Source organism: Zalophus californianus, chromosome 1 (assembly GCF_009762305.2).
Source record: "Zalophus californianus isolate mZalCal1 chromosome 1, mZalCal1.pri.v2, whole genome shotgun sequence".
Classification (NCBI taxonomy): domain Eukaryota; kingdom Metazoa; phylum Chordata; class Mammalia; order Carnivora; family Otariidae; genus Zalophus; species Zalophus californianus.
The window spans coordinates 197,917,302-197,934,007 of record NC_045595.1 but is presented as its reverse complement, the minus strand read 5'-3'; the positions used below and the strand labels follow the sequence as shown (position 1 = coordinate 197,934,007).

The following is a 16,706-nucleotide window of genomic DNA, read 5'->3' as shown; positions in this document are numbered from 1 at the left end:
AAATATGCCCTTTCTCTTTCTTGCTTTCCCACAGGTTATTTCTTCTTCCTGAGTACTTTCTTTTCTTCCTTGGCTAACAAACCTTTCAAATATCATTTTAATTACCACTTCCTTAATATTTCTTACTATCTTGTTGTTTAGCTGTCTTTCTTCCCTGGTAGAGAGGCCAGTCAGACACCTTCCAGGTCACTGTTGTGTCCACAGCTCCTAGACACACACCTGAATATGTACTTCATCCATAGGTGATGAATACATGACGAGATGTGTCCCTCACTCTTTCAAGAACTTATCAAATGTAAAAGATGAAAGCTGATGACAAATTTAGCTGCTTGAAATTTCAAACCAAATGAAAATATATGACACAAGTGAAATAAGGGAAGTCAGTGTGAGATTCAATTCAGACTTCTAATTCAGTGGAGAGCATAAAATCAATATTTACACCTGAGTCTCCTGAAAGATCCATGTTTTGCTTGTCTTCCAGTGTAGAAAGAATGTGTATTTCTTATGTTTTGAAACATATTTAGGCACCTTAATCTTAAATTGATTGATCCCCCCAAAAAGCAATTATTAGTTTCACACTGTCATAATACTATTTTTGAAGGGGAAGAACAGTGTGTATGACTCCTTCTCAGCTTGGTCAGATGACATGAGCCACATTTCACTGAGTCCATGGCATTTTAATTACTTGAACTTAAAACAGTAAAAAAAAAAACAAATTATATTTATTAGCCTCATGTGGTGCTAGAACTTCCCTTAGGGAATGATACGAGAAGCAAACTATCCTCTAGTAGCAGAAGGGAAAAAAAGAGGTCAAGATTTATGGAATGGAGCCGAAAGGCCCTATGACTATTTTTCTCTGTTGGCACGCTTCTCATAGCACTACCGCTAGCTGATTTGCTTTAAAAAATGACCTTGTCTGTCTTATAGAATAAAACCCAAATTCTTGTTAAAGGGTTTATTTTATGTTCTATGACTTCAGTGATAGAAGATTGATGAAACAATCTTAGAAATCATGAAATGGGGACGCCTGGGTGGCTCAGTCGGTTAAGCGTCTGCTCAGGTCATGATCCCAGGGTTCTGGGTTCGAGTCCCACATCAGGCTCCCTGCTCAGCAGGAGGCCTGCTTCTCCCTCTGCCTGCTGCTCCCCCTGCTTGTGCTGTCTCTCTCCCTCTCTCTGGCAAATAAATAAATAAATAAATAATAATAAAGAAATCATGAAATGGTGAATTGACTGACATAATCTCAAACTGTTTACATGAAATCAGTTATTGGTGTTTTTCCCTAAAAATTTTTATGATTTGGATTTCCTCATGAAGGTACATTGATGGGAAAGGCATCATTTTTAAATTAAATATGAGCAGATATGTGAATATTTTAAGGACCACTCAAAAATCATTGAGACTCTTGACTTTGATTTCAAGTAAAGAGGAAAAAATAGAAAGCTTTTATGCAATGCAACTTAGTGTACCTAAAGTGAGTATTCTTTAGTAACCTTTCCACAGTATCAAAAGCAAGTAATTAATATGTTACTGTCCAATCAATACCTGTCATTACCAGCAGATATTTTCAAGTTTGTCATCCCACTGAATCTTAGCAGTCCAAAAACAGGAGCAATTTGAGTGACAGTTATAAATGACTAAAGGAAATTAAAAGACACCTTCTCTTAAGATTCATTCACGTCTGGTAGGAAACTGATCTTCCTTGCTAAATGTGGGTTAGATCATAAATAGAATAGGGCATTGGATAAACAATGGGTCAGAATCAATCTGGCAGTTTTTAGGTTGCTGGGTTAAACTTTCTCCCCATTTGGGAAGAACTGATCTGCCTACTGTCATGGTCCAACATCTTTTAATGACTATACTTGAGGAGAAAATGTTGCAAGCATTGTTTAGTTTCTATGTTTCTGTAACATTTTGTTATTAATTTTGTATATTACCAATCAGAAATAATTTTCTATGTTAAATATTAATTTTGTGATTTCTTCTCATACTTGAAGTGCATTTGGTAGATTTGAGAAGACGAAATAAAATGAGAACTGAAAAGAAAATAAGGAGAGTATTCATAACAATATTCCTTCCATGTAATCTCTATAAATGGAAATGTTTTGACTTAAACTGCTGTCTCTCTTTTGTTGAGAAATTGCTGCTAAAATCACCTTTTTTCCCCATTCCACATAACTGAGTCCAGCTGACTTTTTCCTTCTGGGCTCCGACCTTTACTTTCTGAACCAATTTCAACTAAGGCAGAAAGCCCATAAGCAGCTTTATGCTCTCTTTGTTACTCTAAGTCATTGATTCTCCACTTTGGCTCATATTAACACCACTAGGGTCACTTTAAAAATATAACACTATCTGGATCTCATCCCCAGAGACTATGATTTAATTGATTTGGGTTAGGGCTCAGGCCTCAGTATTTTTGTGATTTGATTTAAATCTAATATGAATCCAGAGTTGAGGACTATAGCCTTCATTCCAAGACAAAATGAGATTGGCTTTCATATTCTATACCAAATCAGGTGCCCTGTGGGGCCTGTTCAGCTGTATAATTCTGGGAACCTGATAAGCACACCTGGGTCCTTGGAAGTTTCATCTGTCTTGGAATGTGGTATTTCTAGGGCCCACCAATGGACTACATTTTGTTTCCTGAGTTGAAACTTCTTACAGTGTTTCATTCTAATAACAAAATTCTTGCCCCCAAAACTCAATCTCGTTGAGGTCAAGTCACAGAACTCATTAGTAATGAAAACTGGATTTAAATGCTGGTATTTTGAATTCATATCCTGCGCTCCAAATCACACCAATGCATTAATCAGGATAGTTAGGCTATGCAGAAACTGATAAAACCTGAAATCTCAGTGGCTTGGCCCAACACCATTTTATTTCTTGAGCCCATCAGCAGCTCACCTGTGTGCCTCTCTCAAGCCATGACGCAGTGACTCAGCCTCCTTCCATATTGTGAACGCACCATCCCAGAATCCTTTGCTTCCAGACACCCAGGCAGGCTGGGGTAGTAGAAGGTGAGGAAGAAAAACCAAATCTTAACTAACCTTGACAGGAAGTGACACATCTCTTCCTTTAATATTCTGTTGGGAAGAATTGTTCACATGGCCCCCTCCCCTCCAAGATGCAGGAGAAGCTAGGAAATGTAGAGGAACACGTGGCTATTACTGTTTCTACAGCAAACCTGCTGCCCACAGTTACCTGCCTTAGGTGGATCCGCAGAACTAAAGATTATTACTCCCCTAATTCCCTGTGACTGTGTTGCTCCTTATTAAATCTGCTTCCTTCTGCCCAATCAGCATTAATTTGTCAGAAGAATCTTCAATCTATAGTAATCACTTACACTGTAATTTGCTATTCTGCCTGTCCACACAGGCAATATAAGCTACTTGAATAAATACGGTTTGCCTTGTTCTGGCAGGCTACACACTTTATATTGGCTAATTTTCTTCTTCCCAGTAGAAGAATTGCTATTTCTCAGGCCACTCCTCCACCCTTTAGTCTGCCCTAATAGTTGGGACAGGATGAAGTTTGCCTGAGACATGGAAAAAAGACAAAACCATGGTATGAGGACACTCTGCTAGTTCCAACCAGGCATAATTCCTTTCCTGTAAGTTGCATGGCTGTAAGAGTGAGTAGCCCCCTGACCTACTGGAATTTCAAAGAATGCAGTGAAACATTGAGGCATATTATAATAGCTACTCTGAAAAAATGCACAGAATCTACCTGATTTTTGAATCTTTTATTCTCTTTATAAAAAAATACCATGTAAGATGTCCTCCATACTAACTATTGCATCATGGTTATAGGTATTTTTGTCAAGATGCTTGAGACAAAACTATATCCAAAGTAGAAATAATTAAGAGCTGACTAGATAATATGAGTATATGCAGTTATAATTACTTATGTAACATATGTAATACTACCTTGATGATTAATTACATCTCCACAGACTTGAGATTGTTGCTTATACTGGCAATAAGTGAGAGACAAAATACTGAAAAGAGGTATTCTCTTCCCACCTCAGAATTGGAGGCGATGTTGGAGGAAAGATTTGTGCAAAGAATTATAGTTTAGATTACAATTAGCCAATATTCATAAAATTCTGTTCTTGTTGGACTATAATTAATTATCACACTGAAATTTAACTCTCTTCTGATCTTTTCTTAATGTTCATTAGGCTGAGATTTCCACCTCTGGTTTGCTTTCCTTTGCTTGACCTGCCGCAGCTGTATTATTAAAGCGGAATTTCTGCTAATTGGCTGTGGTAGTAGGGAGCTGGAGGGGACCTCTGGCATCATCTGATCCAATTAGATTCTAACTGCACAAAGACCTGAATCAGAAGATCAGACTTCATGAAGCAATCTAAAAATAACTTAAAGATTATTATTTTTACTATACATTTTACAGAGGTTTAAGGACAGTTGTTTCAGAGAAGGACAATTAAGAGTTCATTGATTATACAAATAAAGCAAACCTCCTATCCATGCATGCTCCTTATGCTAAAAATTTATGTAATACAATATTAAAGAGTAGATATGCCTCTATAAATATAATTCATCTTTGGAAAACACACCTGGTTAAAGTCAGACCAGTGGTCAACAAGGGTAAAGAAAGTTTATCCCCTGTCCTCTATATGGCACCTTCTGGGCCAGACCCTTCCTTTCTTCCCTATGACAGGTCTCTTCTTTGGGAGAGGTAAGAGTTCTCGTGAACTAAATCCCGCTGAAGTATCACACACTTAGAGGGCACTGTTCCACAGTAGAATAAGCTGCTTTCAGATTCAGTGACTTTTAATTCCTGGGAGTGTCCCAAAGCTTTGGGTGACTGGTGGGTGGCACAGAATTATGATAATCCTTTTGGAGTTTGAACTTGATGACTTTAAGGTACTGCTAACTCTACTTTCTATGTTGTTCTTGAACTCCCTCCTCTCTACCTTCTTCCCTACCCCACTACCACGGTCAGGTTCAGCCTCACCATCTTTTGGCCAGATAATTACAATGATCTTGTAATAGGACTGCCTGGTCACAGCATGGTACCCAGCAACTCCACTCTACGTTACTCTTAGACTGACTCATACTTACAGCTTTTCACTTGTTTTCCATTAATTCCAATAAAAAGGCTTGAGAGTGTCATTGAAGATCCTCCTGATCTGCCCCTTAAACCCCAGCTCAGTCTCCAGCTTCACCTCTCTTCTATTCCAGCATCTCTTGACTTTCCCTTAAACATATCACGATATATTACATTCCTATAGCCTTTATATGTTGTTCTTTTGATCTTAAATGTGCCCTGCTGTAATACCCTCAATTCCCTTTAAGTCCTACTCTTCCTTTATTTTTTCTTAAAGATTTCTTTATTTGATGGAAAGGAGGGGCAAAGGGAGAGAGAGAGATAGTCCCAAGCAGACTCTGAACTGAGCGCAGAGATTGACATAGGGCTTGATCTCACAACACTGAGATCACAACCTGAGCCTAAACCAAGAGTCGGATGCCCAACCGACTGTGCCACCCAGCTGCCCCAATTTCTGATCTTCTTTTAAAATTCAGAAGGGGTTTACCTCCCTCAGGAATCCACCCCCCAAACACACTTATATACCCACACCCTCTTTCATTCATACTCTCACATACACCCAATCTCTACTCATACAAGCCAGCACACACACTATCACATTTGGATTAGACACTGTCCTCTGCTCTCATAGAACCTGGTCTATGCTTCCCCATTTGCACTTAATGCCATGCATTATAATTACATGCATGTCTGTGTCTTCCTCAGCTTTTGTCTTTCTTGAATTTCCAATATCAGATCTAAGTTAGAAGAGATACTAAAAGGTGTTTGATATTGCATAATTTATGATTCTCTCCAACCTTGAGATTAAATATTTTTTGAAATAAAGCTCATGCTGTCTCTCTCAAATAATAAATAAAATCTTTAAAAAAAGAGAGAAGAAATAAGTGTTTGTGAGAATGTAGAGCCAAAGGAACCCTTGTGCACTCTTAATGCCGTCATTGTGGAAAAGAGTATGAAGATTCCTTGAAATATATATTTTTTGTATTTATATATATTATATATGAATTGTATATTACATATTTATGTATATTATGTGTTTATATATGTATATACATACGATGGAATATTACTCAGCCACAAGAAAGGATAAGGATCTTGTCATTTGCAACAACATGGATGGGCCTAGAGTGTATAACGCTAAGTGAAATAAGTCCGGCAGAGAAAGATAAATACCATATGATTTCACTCATATGTGGAATATAAAAAATGAAACAAATGAACAGGCAAGAAAAGCAGAAACAGACCCATAAATATAAAAAACAAATTGGTGGTTGCCAGAGAGGAGGGAGATGAGGGATGGGCAAAATGGGTGTAGGGGAGTGGGAGGTACAGGCTTCTGGTTATGAAATGAATATGTCACGGGGACAAAAGGTACAGCATAGGGAATACAGTCAGTGGTACTGTATGGTGACAGGTGGTATCCACACCTGTGAGCATAGCATAACTGTAGAGCGGTCTAATCACTATGTTTTCCACCTGAACCTAATGTCACATTGTATGTCAACTATATTTCAATGAAACAAATAAATACTTTCATTACAGAGAAAGAATTTTGTGGGTGATACTTCCTTAATAGTTTAATAAATGTGAGTGAGAGAGCTTAATTCATTGATTTATTAAAGATTTCTTGAGCACCTTCAATATGAATAGGAATAGATTTGGAATCATATATCTGTGTATGTGAATGACATATTACTTTTGCCCTGAAACCTAAGTAATATTAACAGCTGTGTCTTTATAAAGATATTTATCACAGTTTTCATCTCTCCTAAAAAGGTGTTTCTATATTTTACTTTAAAAAAATCACTTCACAGAGTGTCTAGGTGGCTCAGTCAGTTAAGTATCTGACTCTTGATTTTGGCTTAGGTCATGATCTCAGGGTCCTGAGGTCAAGCCCTGTATTGGACTCTGCACTCAGCAGGGAGTCAGCTTGAGATTCTCCCTCTCCCTCTGCCCCCCTACCACATTCTCTCTCTCTCTCTCTAAAATAAATAAATCTTTAAAAAAAATCACTTCACAACTTTAAACAATACTTTTTCCACAGGATTTTATTTTTCAAAAATACATTATCAGAGTAGACATACTTTTTCCTATTCTTCCCTCTAAGTGCAACTTTAGAACCCTAGACGTTATATATAAAACAAACCAGAAAAGTCTAAAAGGTGAAGAGGATTGATCAGCTAGGATCTCATGGCCCGAAGGACACAAGAGTGAGTTCCCTGGGTTTTCTTTTTGCCTCATTTATCACAGACTTGGAGGTAACTGGCACCCTAGAAACACCAATGGGCACTTACAATAAAATCCCCAACAGCAGCCTAATCTCTCTAGCGGCAGCACCCAGGAAGAAGCAGCCTAGCAAGACAGAAAACTTTTAGACAATAACAATTTGACTATGGCCAAACACTGAAGGGAAAAAAAATACAGCCCCACACTACATCTACCAGCAAAGGTCGAGTGGGGAGCCCACACAGAACAGAAGAACTACAAGACATGTGGAGCAAAACTGATGGGAATGAAAGGAGAAATAGACAAATCTTCCATTATAGTTGGAGACTTCAACATCCCTCCCACATCAATTAGGGAACAACTGGACAGAAAATCAACAAGGATACACAAGAACTGAACAACCAACTGAATCTAATCAACATTTCTCAGATACCTTCTTCAACAACAGGAGAATATACAAAACCCCAAAATACTCCCAAATAAGCATAACCAACTAATTTTTTACGAAGGTGCAAAAGCAATGCAGTCGAGGAAGGATAGTGTTTTCAATAAATAGTACTGGAGCAGTTGGATATCCATAGGCAAAAAATTCAACCTCAAACTCAACCTGGCACCTTATCCCAAAATTAAACCAAAGTGGATCATAGGTTTAAATATCAAACATAAAACTAATAAATCTTTTAGAAGGAAACATAGGAGAAGTCTTCAGAACTTAAGGCTTGGTGAAGAATTTGTAGGCATGACACCAAAAGCACAGTCCATAGTAGAAAAAATCGAAAAATTGGACTTTATTAAAATTTAAAAACATTTTTCTCTGCAAAAGATTCCGTTAAGAGGATGAAAAGACAAACTACAGACTGAGAAAATGTTTGCAAACAATGTATCTCATAAAGGACTTCTATCTCGAGTTTATAAAGAACTCTCAAAAATTCAATAGTAAAAACACAAACAATCCAATTAGAACATGAATAAAAGGCATGAAGGGACATTTCACTGAAGAAGATACATAAATGGCAACTAAGTCCATGAAAAGATGTTCACCCTCCCTGGCCATGAGGGAAATCTATGTTAAGATCACAATGAGATATCACTACACACCCGTTGAAATAGCTAAAATTAAAAATAATGACAACACCAAATGCTGGCAAGGATGGAGAGAAACTGGATGTCTCATACTCTACTGGTGGGAATATAAAATAGTACAACCATTCTGGAAAATACTTTGGCAGTATTTTTAAAAATTGAACATATTCTTATCAAATAACCCAGCAATCCCACTTTGGGGCATTTATCCCAGAGAAATGAATACATATGTTCACACAAAACCTGAATATGATTGTTCATGGCAGCTTAATCTGCAAAAGCCAAAACTGGAAATAACCAAAATGTCCTGCAAATAGGTCATGGGTTAACAAAATATGCTATCTCCATATCATGAAATATTATTTAATAATAAAAAAAGAATGTATTAGTATGCACAAAAGCTAGGAGAGATTCCAAGGGCATTGTGCTGAGTAAAAAAAAAGTCCACCTCAAAAGGTCACATACTACATGATTCCAATTGAATGACACTCTTAAAATGACAAAATTACAAAAGTGGAGAACAGAGTAGTGATTTGAGCAGTTATTAATGGTGGGGAGGAGGGTGGTGCGTGTGACCGTAAAGGAGTAGCAGAAGGGAAATCTTTCTGATGATGGAGTAGTTTTGTACCTTGCTTGCCATAGTGATTCCATGATCTCTGCATGTGTTCAAATGACACAGAACAATACACACACTTTACACTAACGTCAATTTCCTGATTTTAACGTTGTACTCTAGTCACCTGAGATGTAACCACTGGGGAGTGCTGGGTGGAGGGTACACAGGCCCTCTCTGTACTTCTTTTATAACTGTCTGTGAACCTGTACATATTTCAAAAAAAAAAGTTTAAAAAGGAAAATATATATGCTCTGCAGTCCATTCTTTCAGAGAAAAATACATTCCCTACATTTTTTCAAGATGTTTATGATGCCAAATTTCTCAAGTTAATAGATTCTCTCTTTCCGACAGTTGACAAAACCGAATTATTTATATGCCAGAAGGTTACTGTTTATTGTTTCTTTTAATTGATAATGGAGTAAATAATTCCATAAAGGTTATACTTGCCATGTCTTTAATAACTAATTTACAGTTGCTAATGGGTATCAAAAGATCAAGGACACCAAAATCATGATTTAATCAGAAACCTCATTTAACACATTAGTTGCAACCTAATTACTGACCTCACAGGCAGGCACTTTTGCTGGAGCTGCCAACAGGAAAACAAAATGTGACTAATTTTCTACTTTCCTCTATTTAAAAAATGAATTAATGAATATAAATATGTCCCAATTTGAAATCTTAACAGCTTCCATAACACTTACTTTGGAAACTCTATGCCTGAATAATTGGGCCATTGATTATTTCTGGAACATAAATTAAGCCCTCCAAATCAATCTTATTTGGACTTCAAAATTACAATAAAAAGGGTTCCAGATTACTTTTTGTTTACTTATTTCAAGTTATCTCCTTTGATACATCTCTCTTTTTTTTTAATTATGTTATGTTAATCACCATACATTACATCATTAGTTTTTGATGTAGTGTTCCATGATTCATTGTTTGCATGTAACACCCGGTGCTCCATGCAGTACGTGCCCTCTTTAATACCCCTCACCAGGCTAACCCATCCCCCCACCCCCCTCCCCTCTAGAACCCCCAGTTTGTTTCTCAGAGTCCATAGTCTTTCATGGTTTGTCTCCCCCTCCGATTTCCCCTCCTTCATTCTTCCCTTCTTGTTATCTTCTTCTTTTTTTTTTAACATATAATGTATTACTTGTTTCAGAGGTACAGGTCTGTGATTCAACAGTCTTACACAATTCACAGCGCTCACCATAGCACATACCCTCCCCAGTGTCCATCACCCAGCCACCCCATCCCTCCCACCCCCCACCACTCCAGCAACCCTCAGTTTGTTTCCTGAGTTTAATAATTCCTCATATCAGTGAGGTCATATGTTACATGTTTCTGATTTATGAGATAGATCTGGCCCCAAGGGTTTGGAATGAGAATTACAGATCTGTCTTAGAAAAGTGTCGGATAGATATGTATATGGCACAAAAATAAGAAATTATTTATCTGACAAATGAGTCCAGGGGTACAGATATTTCATGATATGAAATTTGAGAGGAGAGTCAGGTAAGCATCAAGCTGACCTTCATTTAATTAATAAGAAAATTAGGGGGGGGGTGGGAGGTGTTCAGCAACTTGTCCAAAGAACAGTTGGAACCTAGGCAGTCTGGCTTTAGAAATCATGCTTTTATTTTTTTTTAAAGATTTTATTTATTTATTTGGCAGAGAGAGATACAGTGAGAGAGGGAACACAAGCGGGGGGAGTGGGAGAGGGAGAAGCAGGCTTCCTGCCGAGCAGGGAGCCGGATGCAGGGCTCGATCCCAGGACCCTGCGATCATGACCTGAGCCAAAGGCAGACGCTTAACGACTGAGCCACCCAGGCATCCCTAGAAATCATGCTTTTAAACCACAAAAATGTTGTTACTGAAGACTTCTTCTGAATGGCCCCACTGTCACAGCAGAGTGAGACTCAGTCTCTGAGCTAAAAGCACCAGATCTTATAGAAATTCATACCCTTATAGGTAAAACCCTAGGCTCCAGCAAAGTGTCACGCTGGCTCATACGTGAAATTGGAGGATCCTTTTAAGGGAGGATCCTTTTAAGGACATGGACCTCTTCACCCTTTTCAATCACTGTATAAGATTCATTCTCTGATGTATCATTACTTTTTTTCTTTTTTGTCATTTGGATATTAGGGTGTTTCTGATATCTTGCTATCAGCAACAATATATTGGCAAACATTCTTATTACATTATTTGTGCCCACATGTGCTGTCTTTCCTCAGAAAGCACTGCTAGAAATGATACTGCTGGTTGAAAATCTACATCTTTTCACAAAGATTTCTCCATTACTTTCCAAAATGTGAACAAATGTAGACTCCTACAAATCATATTATCTACATATAATGATAATGTTGACTCTTGCATGCGGTATTTTTTCTTTCTATGATTTTGTTGTGAGAGATAAAACGTTCTGGAGAAAAACATAACATTAACAGAATAGAGGTTTTGCTTGCATTGCTCCTGAATTTAATGAGAATACCATTTGTCATAACTGTTTTCTGAATAATTTCTTAAAAAACATTTGGTTTTTCTCTGTTCTGTTAAGAAAAAAAAAATTCCAGTTCTACTTTGTGAAGGGTTTTAAGAAAGATAAATGTTAAATTTTATTTACTATTTTGACACTTATCAAGTTGTTTTCAGTTAATGTGTACTCACAGACAATAAATTCTTTGCTGTTCAAGTTAACAGCAGAATGGTTTTTTTAATTATTATTTTAGAAAGCGTATCTGAATAATTGTGTTTTGTATAAATACATGGATTTCTAAGATCAGAATCTGAATGATAGGTTTACTGTACTGGAAGAGGATTCCCTGAGAGCTTATAACTTTTTCTTATCTATTGAAATACACAAAACGATTTACTTGACTGATTCAGGGAATTATCTTTTTTTTTTTTAACATTATCCTTAAGGAGATTCACCAAAGGGCATTTGTCATATAGTCACGGATGTGTATTTGAAAGGCTTATGAGCTTTTTCAATAAATGTACTTTTGTTTTCCTTTTTTAGGGGTACAGCAATTGCTGGCATAGTGTTTGGAATTGTATTCATCATGGGGGTCATAGCTGGAATTGCCATATGTATCTGCATGTGTATGAAAAACAACCGCGGGACCCGGGTGGGCGTCATCAGGACCACCCACATCAATGCCATCTCCTCCTATCCTGGTAAGCACAGGCGCTCTCTCCTTCTGAAGGAAGAGTCAGATTTGTTAGTTATGCTCTACTCCTTGGAGAGAGGAAACATTGAAGACTTTCAATGCAATGATCTCCAAGAATGTAGGGCATTTCTAAATTAATGTAGACTGAACTCTAGCTTTCCATGGAGATTACTTAGATCCAAGTAATAAAATCTAGCTCATATTTGAAGGTATTCACATTTTTAATGCTTGTCTTATTGACTACAATTCCCAACCAGCCAGAGTTAAGAGAAATAGACAGTTCACACCCACTGTGTCTACCTGCCAAAGTTCTGAGAATTATAAAGTATAAGTGACATGTCTTAACAAACTGGCATCTGATTTAATAGGTATGTATGTAAGAAAAAGGATTGAATAAAGTTTTTATGTGTCCTCTGTATGCAAAGAAAACAGTTATAACATAATATGAACATTCTCAACAAAGAACAAAAGTGATACATTAAGAGTTCGACACGTTATTTGTTGAGAATCTGCTAGAAGTTCTACATATAAATATATTGAATACATATGACTCCATAAACAAAATACTGCAATTTGCATTAGGTAATTGCTCAGTGGTGCTTTCTAAGTCAGTCTGTGTATGTACCATTTGACATATAAAAAGGAGTCAAGTTTTGAATCTAACACATTCTTAGAAAGATAATTTCCTATCCACAGTCATGTCCTTCCTCAGCCCCTTTAGAGAAGAGTGTCCCTTTTACATGCAATCTGCCCCATGTTTCAATTCTCTAATGACCTTTCCTCTCTTAACTTTTTCCCTATCATCTTCAATTTAAGGGAGCAAATTTCAAATGAATGTGAGAATGATCATTTCTCCTGTTCCTCTTTTTTTTTAATTTTTATTGTTATGTTAATCACCATATATTACATCATTTGTTTTGTTTTGGTGTAGTGTTCCTCTTTTGTCAGTTCTTCCTCTTCTCCAATATCTTCATGTTGGAGTGTCTCGAGGATCAGACTTGTGTCTTTTTCTAGACTGTATCTACACTTACTTCTTTGGTTATATCATTTGGCCTCATGGTATTAAGTACTATTTACATGCTAATGCCTCCCAAAATTATAAATTTCCATTCCAAACCTCCTTCCTGAATTTCAGATGCATTTGTCCCACTGCCTACTGGACATCTCAGATTGGAGGTCTTATAGCTATCTCAAGTTGAACATGTTCAATGCTATACTTCTGATCATCCCCCCAAACCTCCATTCATAGCCTCTATCCTCTCAACTGATGGCATCTCTGGACTTCCAGTAGCTCAGGTCAAAACCTTGGAGTCATCCTTGACTCCTCACCTCTGTCAAACCTACATGCAACATACTAGGAAAAGTTCCAGTCCCATCTTCAAAGTATATACGGTACCTGACTACTCACAGTCCCCATTGCTCTTTCCCTGGTGGGAGCCACCCTCAGCTCTCACCTGCTTTGCTGTGATAACATCCTAACTGCTCTTGCAGGAGCTACCTTTGGCCCTCAGGAGTCTATTCTAAACCCAGTAGCCAGATTGAGCCTTTTAAAGTAGATGTCAAATTATATCATTCTTCTGTTCAAAATCTTCCAATGGCTCTCCATTTTCTCCAGAGAAGGAAAAAGCCAGTGGTTCCTCATTTTATCCAGAGTAAAAAGCAAATTCCTAATCAGGGCTTGCAAGGCAATGCATGCTTTGGCTCCTCTTTTTATTTCTCTCGCTTCATTTTCTTCTCTACTCCCTCTTGCCACTCTGCCTCCAGTCACATACTTTTATGAACAGAGAAACACACTCCATGTGCTCTGTGAACACAACAGGACACACTCCCATCTTAAGGCTCTGCCTAGAACGTGGACTCCCTCACTTAATTCAACTTTTTGATCAAAGATCACCTCCTGAATGAGGCCTGCTCTGTTCTATTTAAGATTGTATTATATCCCAGCCATCAAAAAAAACCCAAATCTTGCCATTTGCAACGACATGGATGGAACTAGAGGGTATTATGTTGAGCTAAATAAGTCAATCAGAGAAAAACATGTATCATCTGATCTCGCTGATATGAGGAATTCTTAATCTCAGGAAACAAACTGAGGGTTGCTGGAGTTGGGGGGGGTGGGAGGGATGGGGTGGCTGCGTGATAGACATTGGGGAGGGTATGTGCTATGGTGAGCGCTGTGAATTGTGTAAGACTGTTGAATCACAGACCTGTACCTCTGAAACAAATAATACATTATATGTTAAAAAAAAAAAAAGAAGAGAGTAGGAAGGGAAAAATGAAGGGGGGAATCAGAGAAGGAGACGAACCATGAAACTATGGACTCTGAGAAACAAACTGAGGGTTCTAAAGGGGAGAGGGGTGGGGGGATGGGTTAGCCTGGTGACGAGTATTAAAGAGGGCATGTATTGCATGGAGCACTGGGTGTTATACGCAAACAATGAATCATGGAACACTACATCAAAAACTAATGATGTAATGTATGGTGATTAACATAACATAATAAAATAAAATTTAAAAAAAAGATTGTATTTTACCCCTCCCCATTGTGTCTTCCTTAGTCTACTCTATTTTTTTCCAGAGTGCTTTTAATCTTCTAAGATACCATATAGTTTTTCCAATTGTTATATTTATTGTTCATTGTCCATCCCCTCCTCCTAGCTCCACAAGGCAGGAATCATGATCTGTTCACCACCCAATCTCAATTATAATACCAGGACTGGCACATAATGGGCACTCAGGAGACACATGTGAACAAGTGAGGAACACAACTCATGACAAGATCTGATTTAGTTATATATCAAAACTCAAGGAATTTATCTTAAATTCCACCCTGGAATATGTAACTTTTACTTGCTACAAAAGCAATTCACAATTTTGAATCTTTCCAACTTACTAAAAATATTCTTGGGATTAGTGTAATGATGTTAGAACTAGGGTATAAGAAAAAATAGGGGGAATTATTTTTTATTCTTCACATCTCTCCATTTTTACCTGGTCAACCCATAACTCAAGAAAACAGAGGAGAGTCAGACAGAGACATTAATTGGAGAGAAGGCAAGGAGAAGCCCTCTGTAGATAACATTCCAGATACATTTTTGCTCAATCAAAAAACGTTTAGTTAAAATTGAACATTAAACATTTTAAAACATTAAAAAATGTTTTTTATAAAATTAGAAGAGAAGATACAAAATATTTTAATGTGAGGGCTTATGTTTTCTTGGGTTTGAGGTTTCTATTTCATGCATGGAAACATGTTTTTAAAACTTTAGAGTGGCATCATTTATACTGGCAAATCACAGCAGCATGTTACATTTTCAGTAAATACATTGTTCTGGGAACTGAATAATGCGAGAAACATAATAAACCTTATGGTGGAAGCATTTTTACCACAAAAATGCTAGACCTTCAGAAAGCATAATGTGCTTGATTACTTCGCATTTCCTTCTCAAAGTCACTAATTAAGCTTTTACTTAAAAGACAGGAAAAAACACAGAGTAGTATTGAATGTTTTTCAAAATCTTTCATCCTTGGAAATATAAAATATTTTTATCCACAATAATTAATTAACTTTGTGATAAATAACAACTCAATTTATTGTATAGTAGTCCTTCAGCCACATAACATGAGTAGAAAATCATTTAGCCAAGGTAATATTCCTTGGTGAAAGTGCTCAGTGGGGATACCCACAGTGGAGATTATTGCTGTGCCCTGGGGAGGAGATGACTGAGAAAATGTGATCTGCTACACCTGATCATTTGTTGGACAGTGACCTTCCAAAATAGTTCTTTATTCCTGTTATGTTGGGTAGAATGAATAGTGTCTTGTTCAAATACAATTATTTTAAAAACCGCTAGTGTGAAAATAAAAATTATTTGTCAAGTCTTATACTTCCAATACTTTCCAGAATTTCACTGTAAACAAAGGAAAGTGATCATGTTAAACCTTTAAAAAAATAGATTTGGATGATACACACTTGAAAGAAAAACAATACAGAAAGACTATAACAGAAAGCTTGGCAAAAATGTAAAAATCAAATGACAACCAAAGGAAAACAAGAGATTTCAATGCTATCAAGAAATTTGTGATCTGAAGTCCATTATTGAGTCTCCTGGTGATTGATAGATGATAGATAGATAGATAGATAATGATAGATGATAGATAGATAGATAATAGATAGATGATAGATAGATAGATAGATAGATAGATAGATAGATAGATAGATAGATTTAGGTAAACCATGGAGAAGGAGGGGAGGTTCTTGGGAACAGAAAAATGACAAAGGATACATATTGAAAAGAGTTGTGGAATTAGAAAAAATCATCATTTTAAAACCATCATAAGAAAAGTTTGCGACAAGAGTCATTAATGGGCGTTAAATTTGGGGGGAGAGTTTGCAGTGGGGCAAGACATTTGCATGGTCTTAAAGTGTCTTACCCCCAGATTTGTTTCTAGTTATAAAGAGAAAAATGGTAACCACATAGTGGAGAAACCAGACAACACCTTGACCAGGTAGTAAAGATTAACATCACCAAAAAAGG

At 37.1% G+C, this 16,706-nt stretch overlaps 1 protein-coding gene and 1 long non-coding RNA gene across 5 annotated transcripts in view; one reads left to right on the top strand and one right to left on the bottom strand.

Moving 5' to 3' along the window:
• LOC113916789 overlaps window positions 1-16,706 on the bottom strand; it is a 101,508-nt gene that overhangs the window by 5,924 nt on the left and 78,878 nt on the right. The window lies entirely within an intron of this gene.
• Window positions 1-16,706, top strand: part of CYYR1 (cysteine and tyrosine rich 1) — a 97,277-nt gene that overhangs the window by 61,807 nt on the left and 18,764 nt on the right. For all 3 annotated transcript variants that reach the window (XM_027583759.2, XM_027583757.2, XM_027583758.2), the window contains one exon: window positions 12,018-12,175. In XM_027583759.2, coding sequence (XP_027439560.1) covers window positions 12,018-12,175 — 158 coding nt within the window. The remainder of the gene's footprint in view (window positions 1-12,017; window positions 12,176-16,706) is intronic.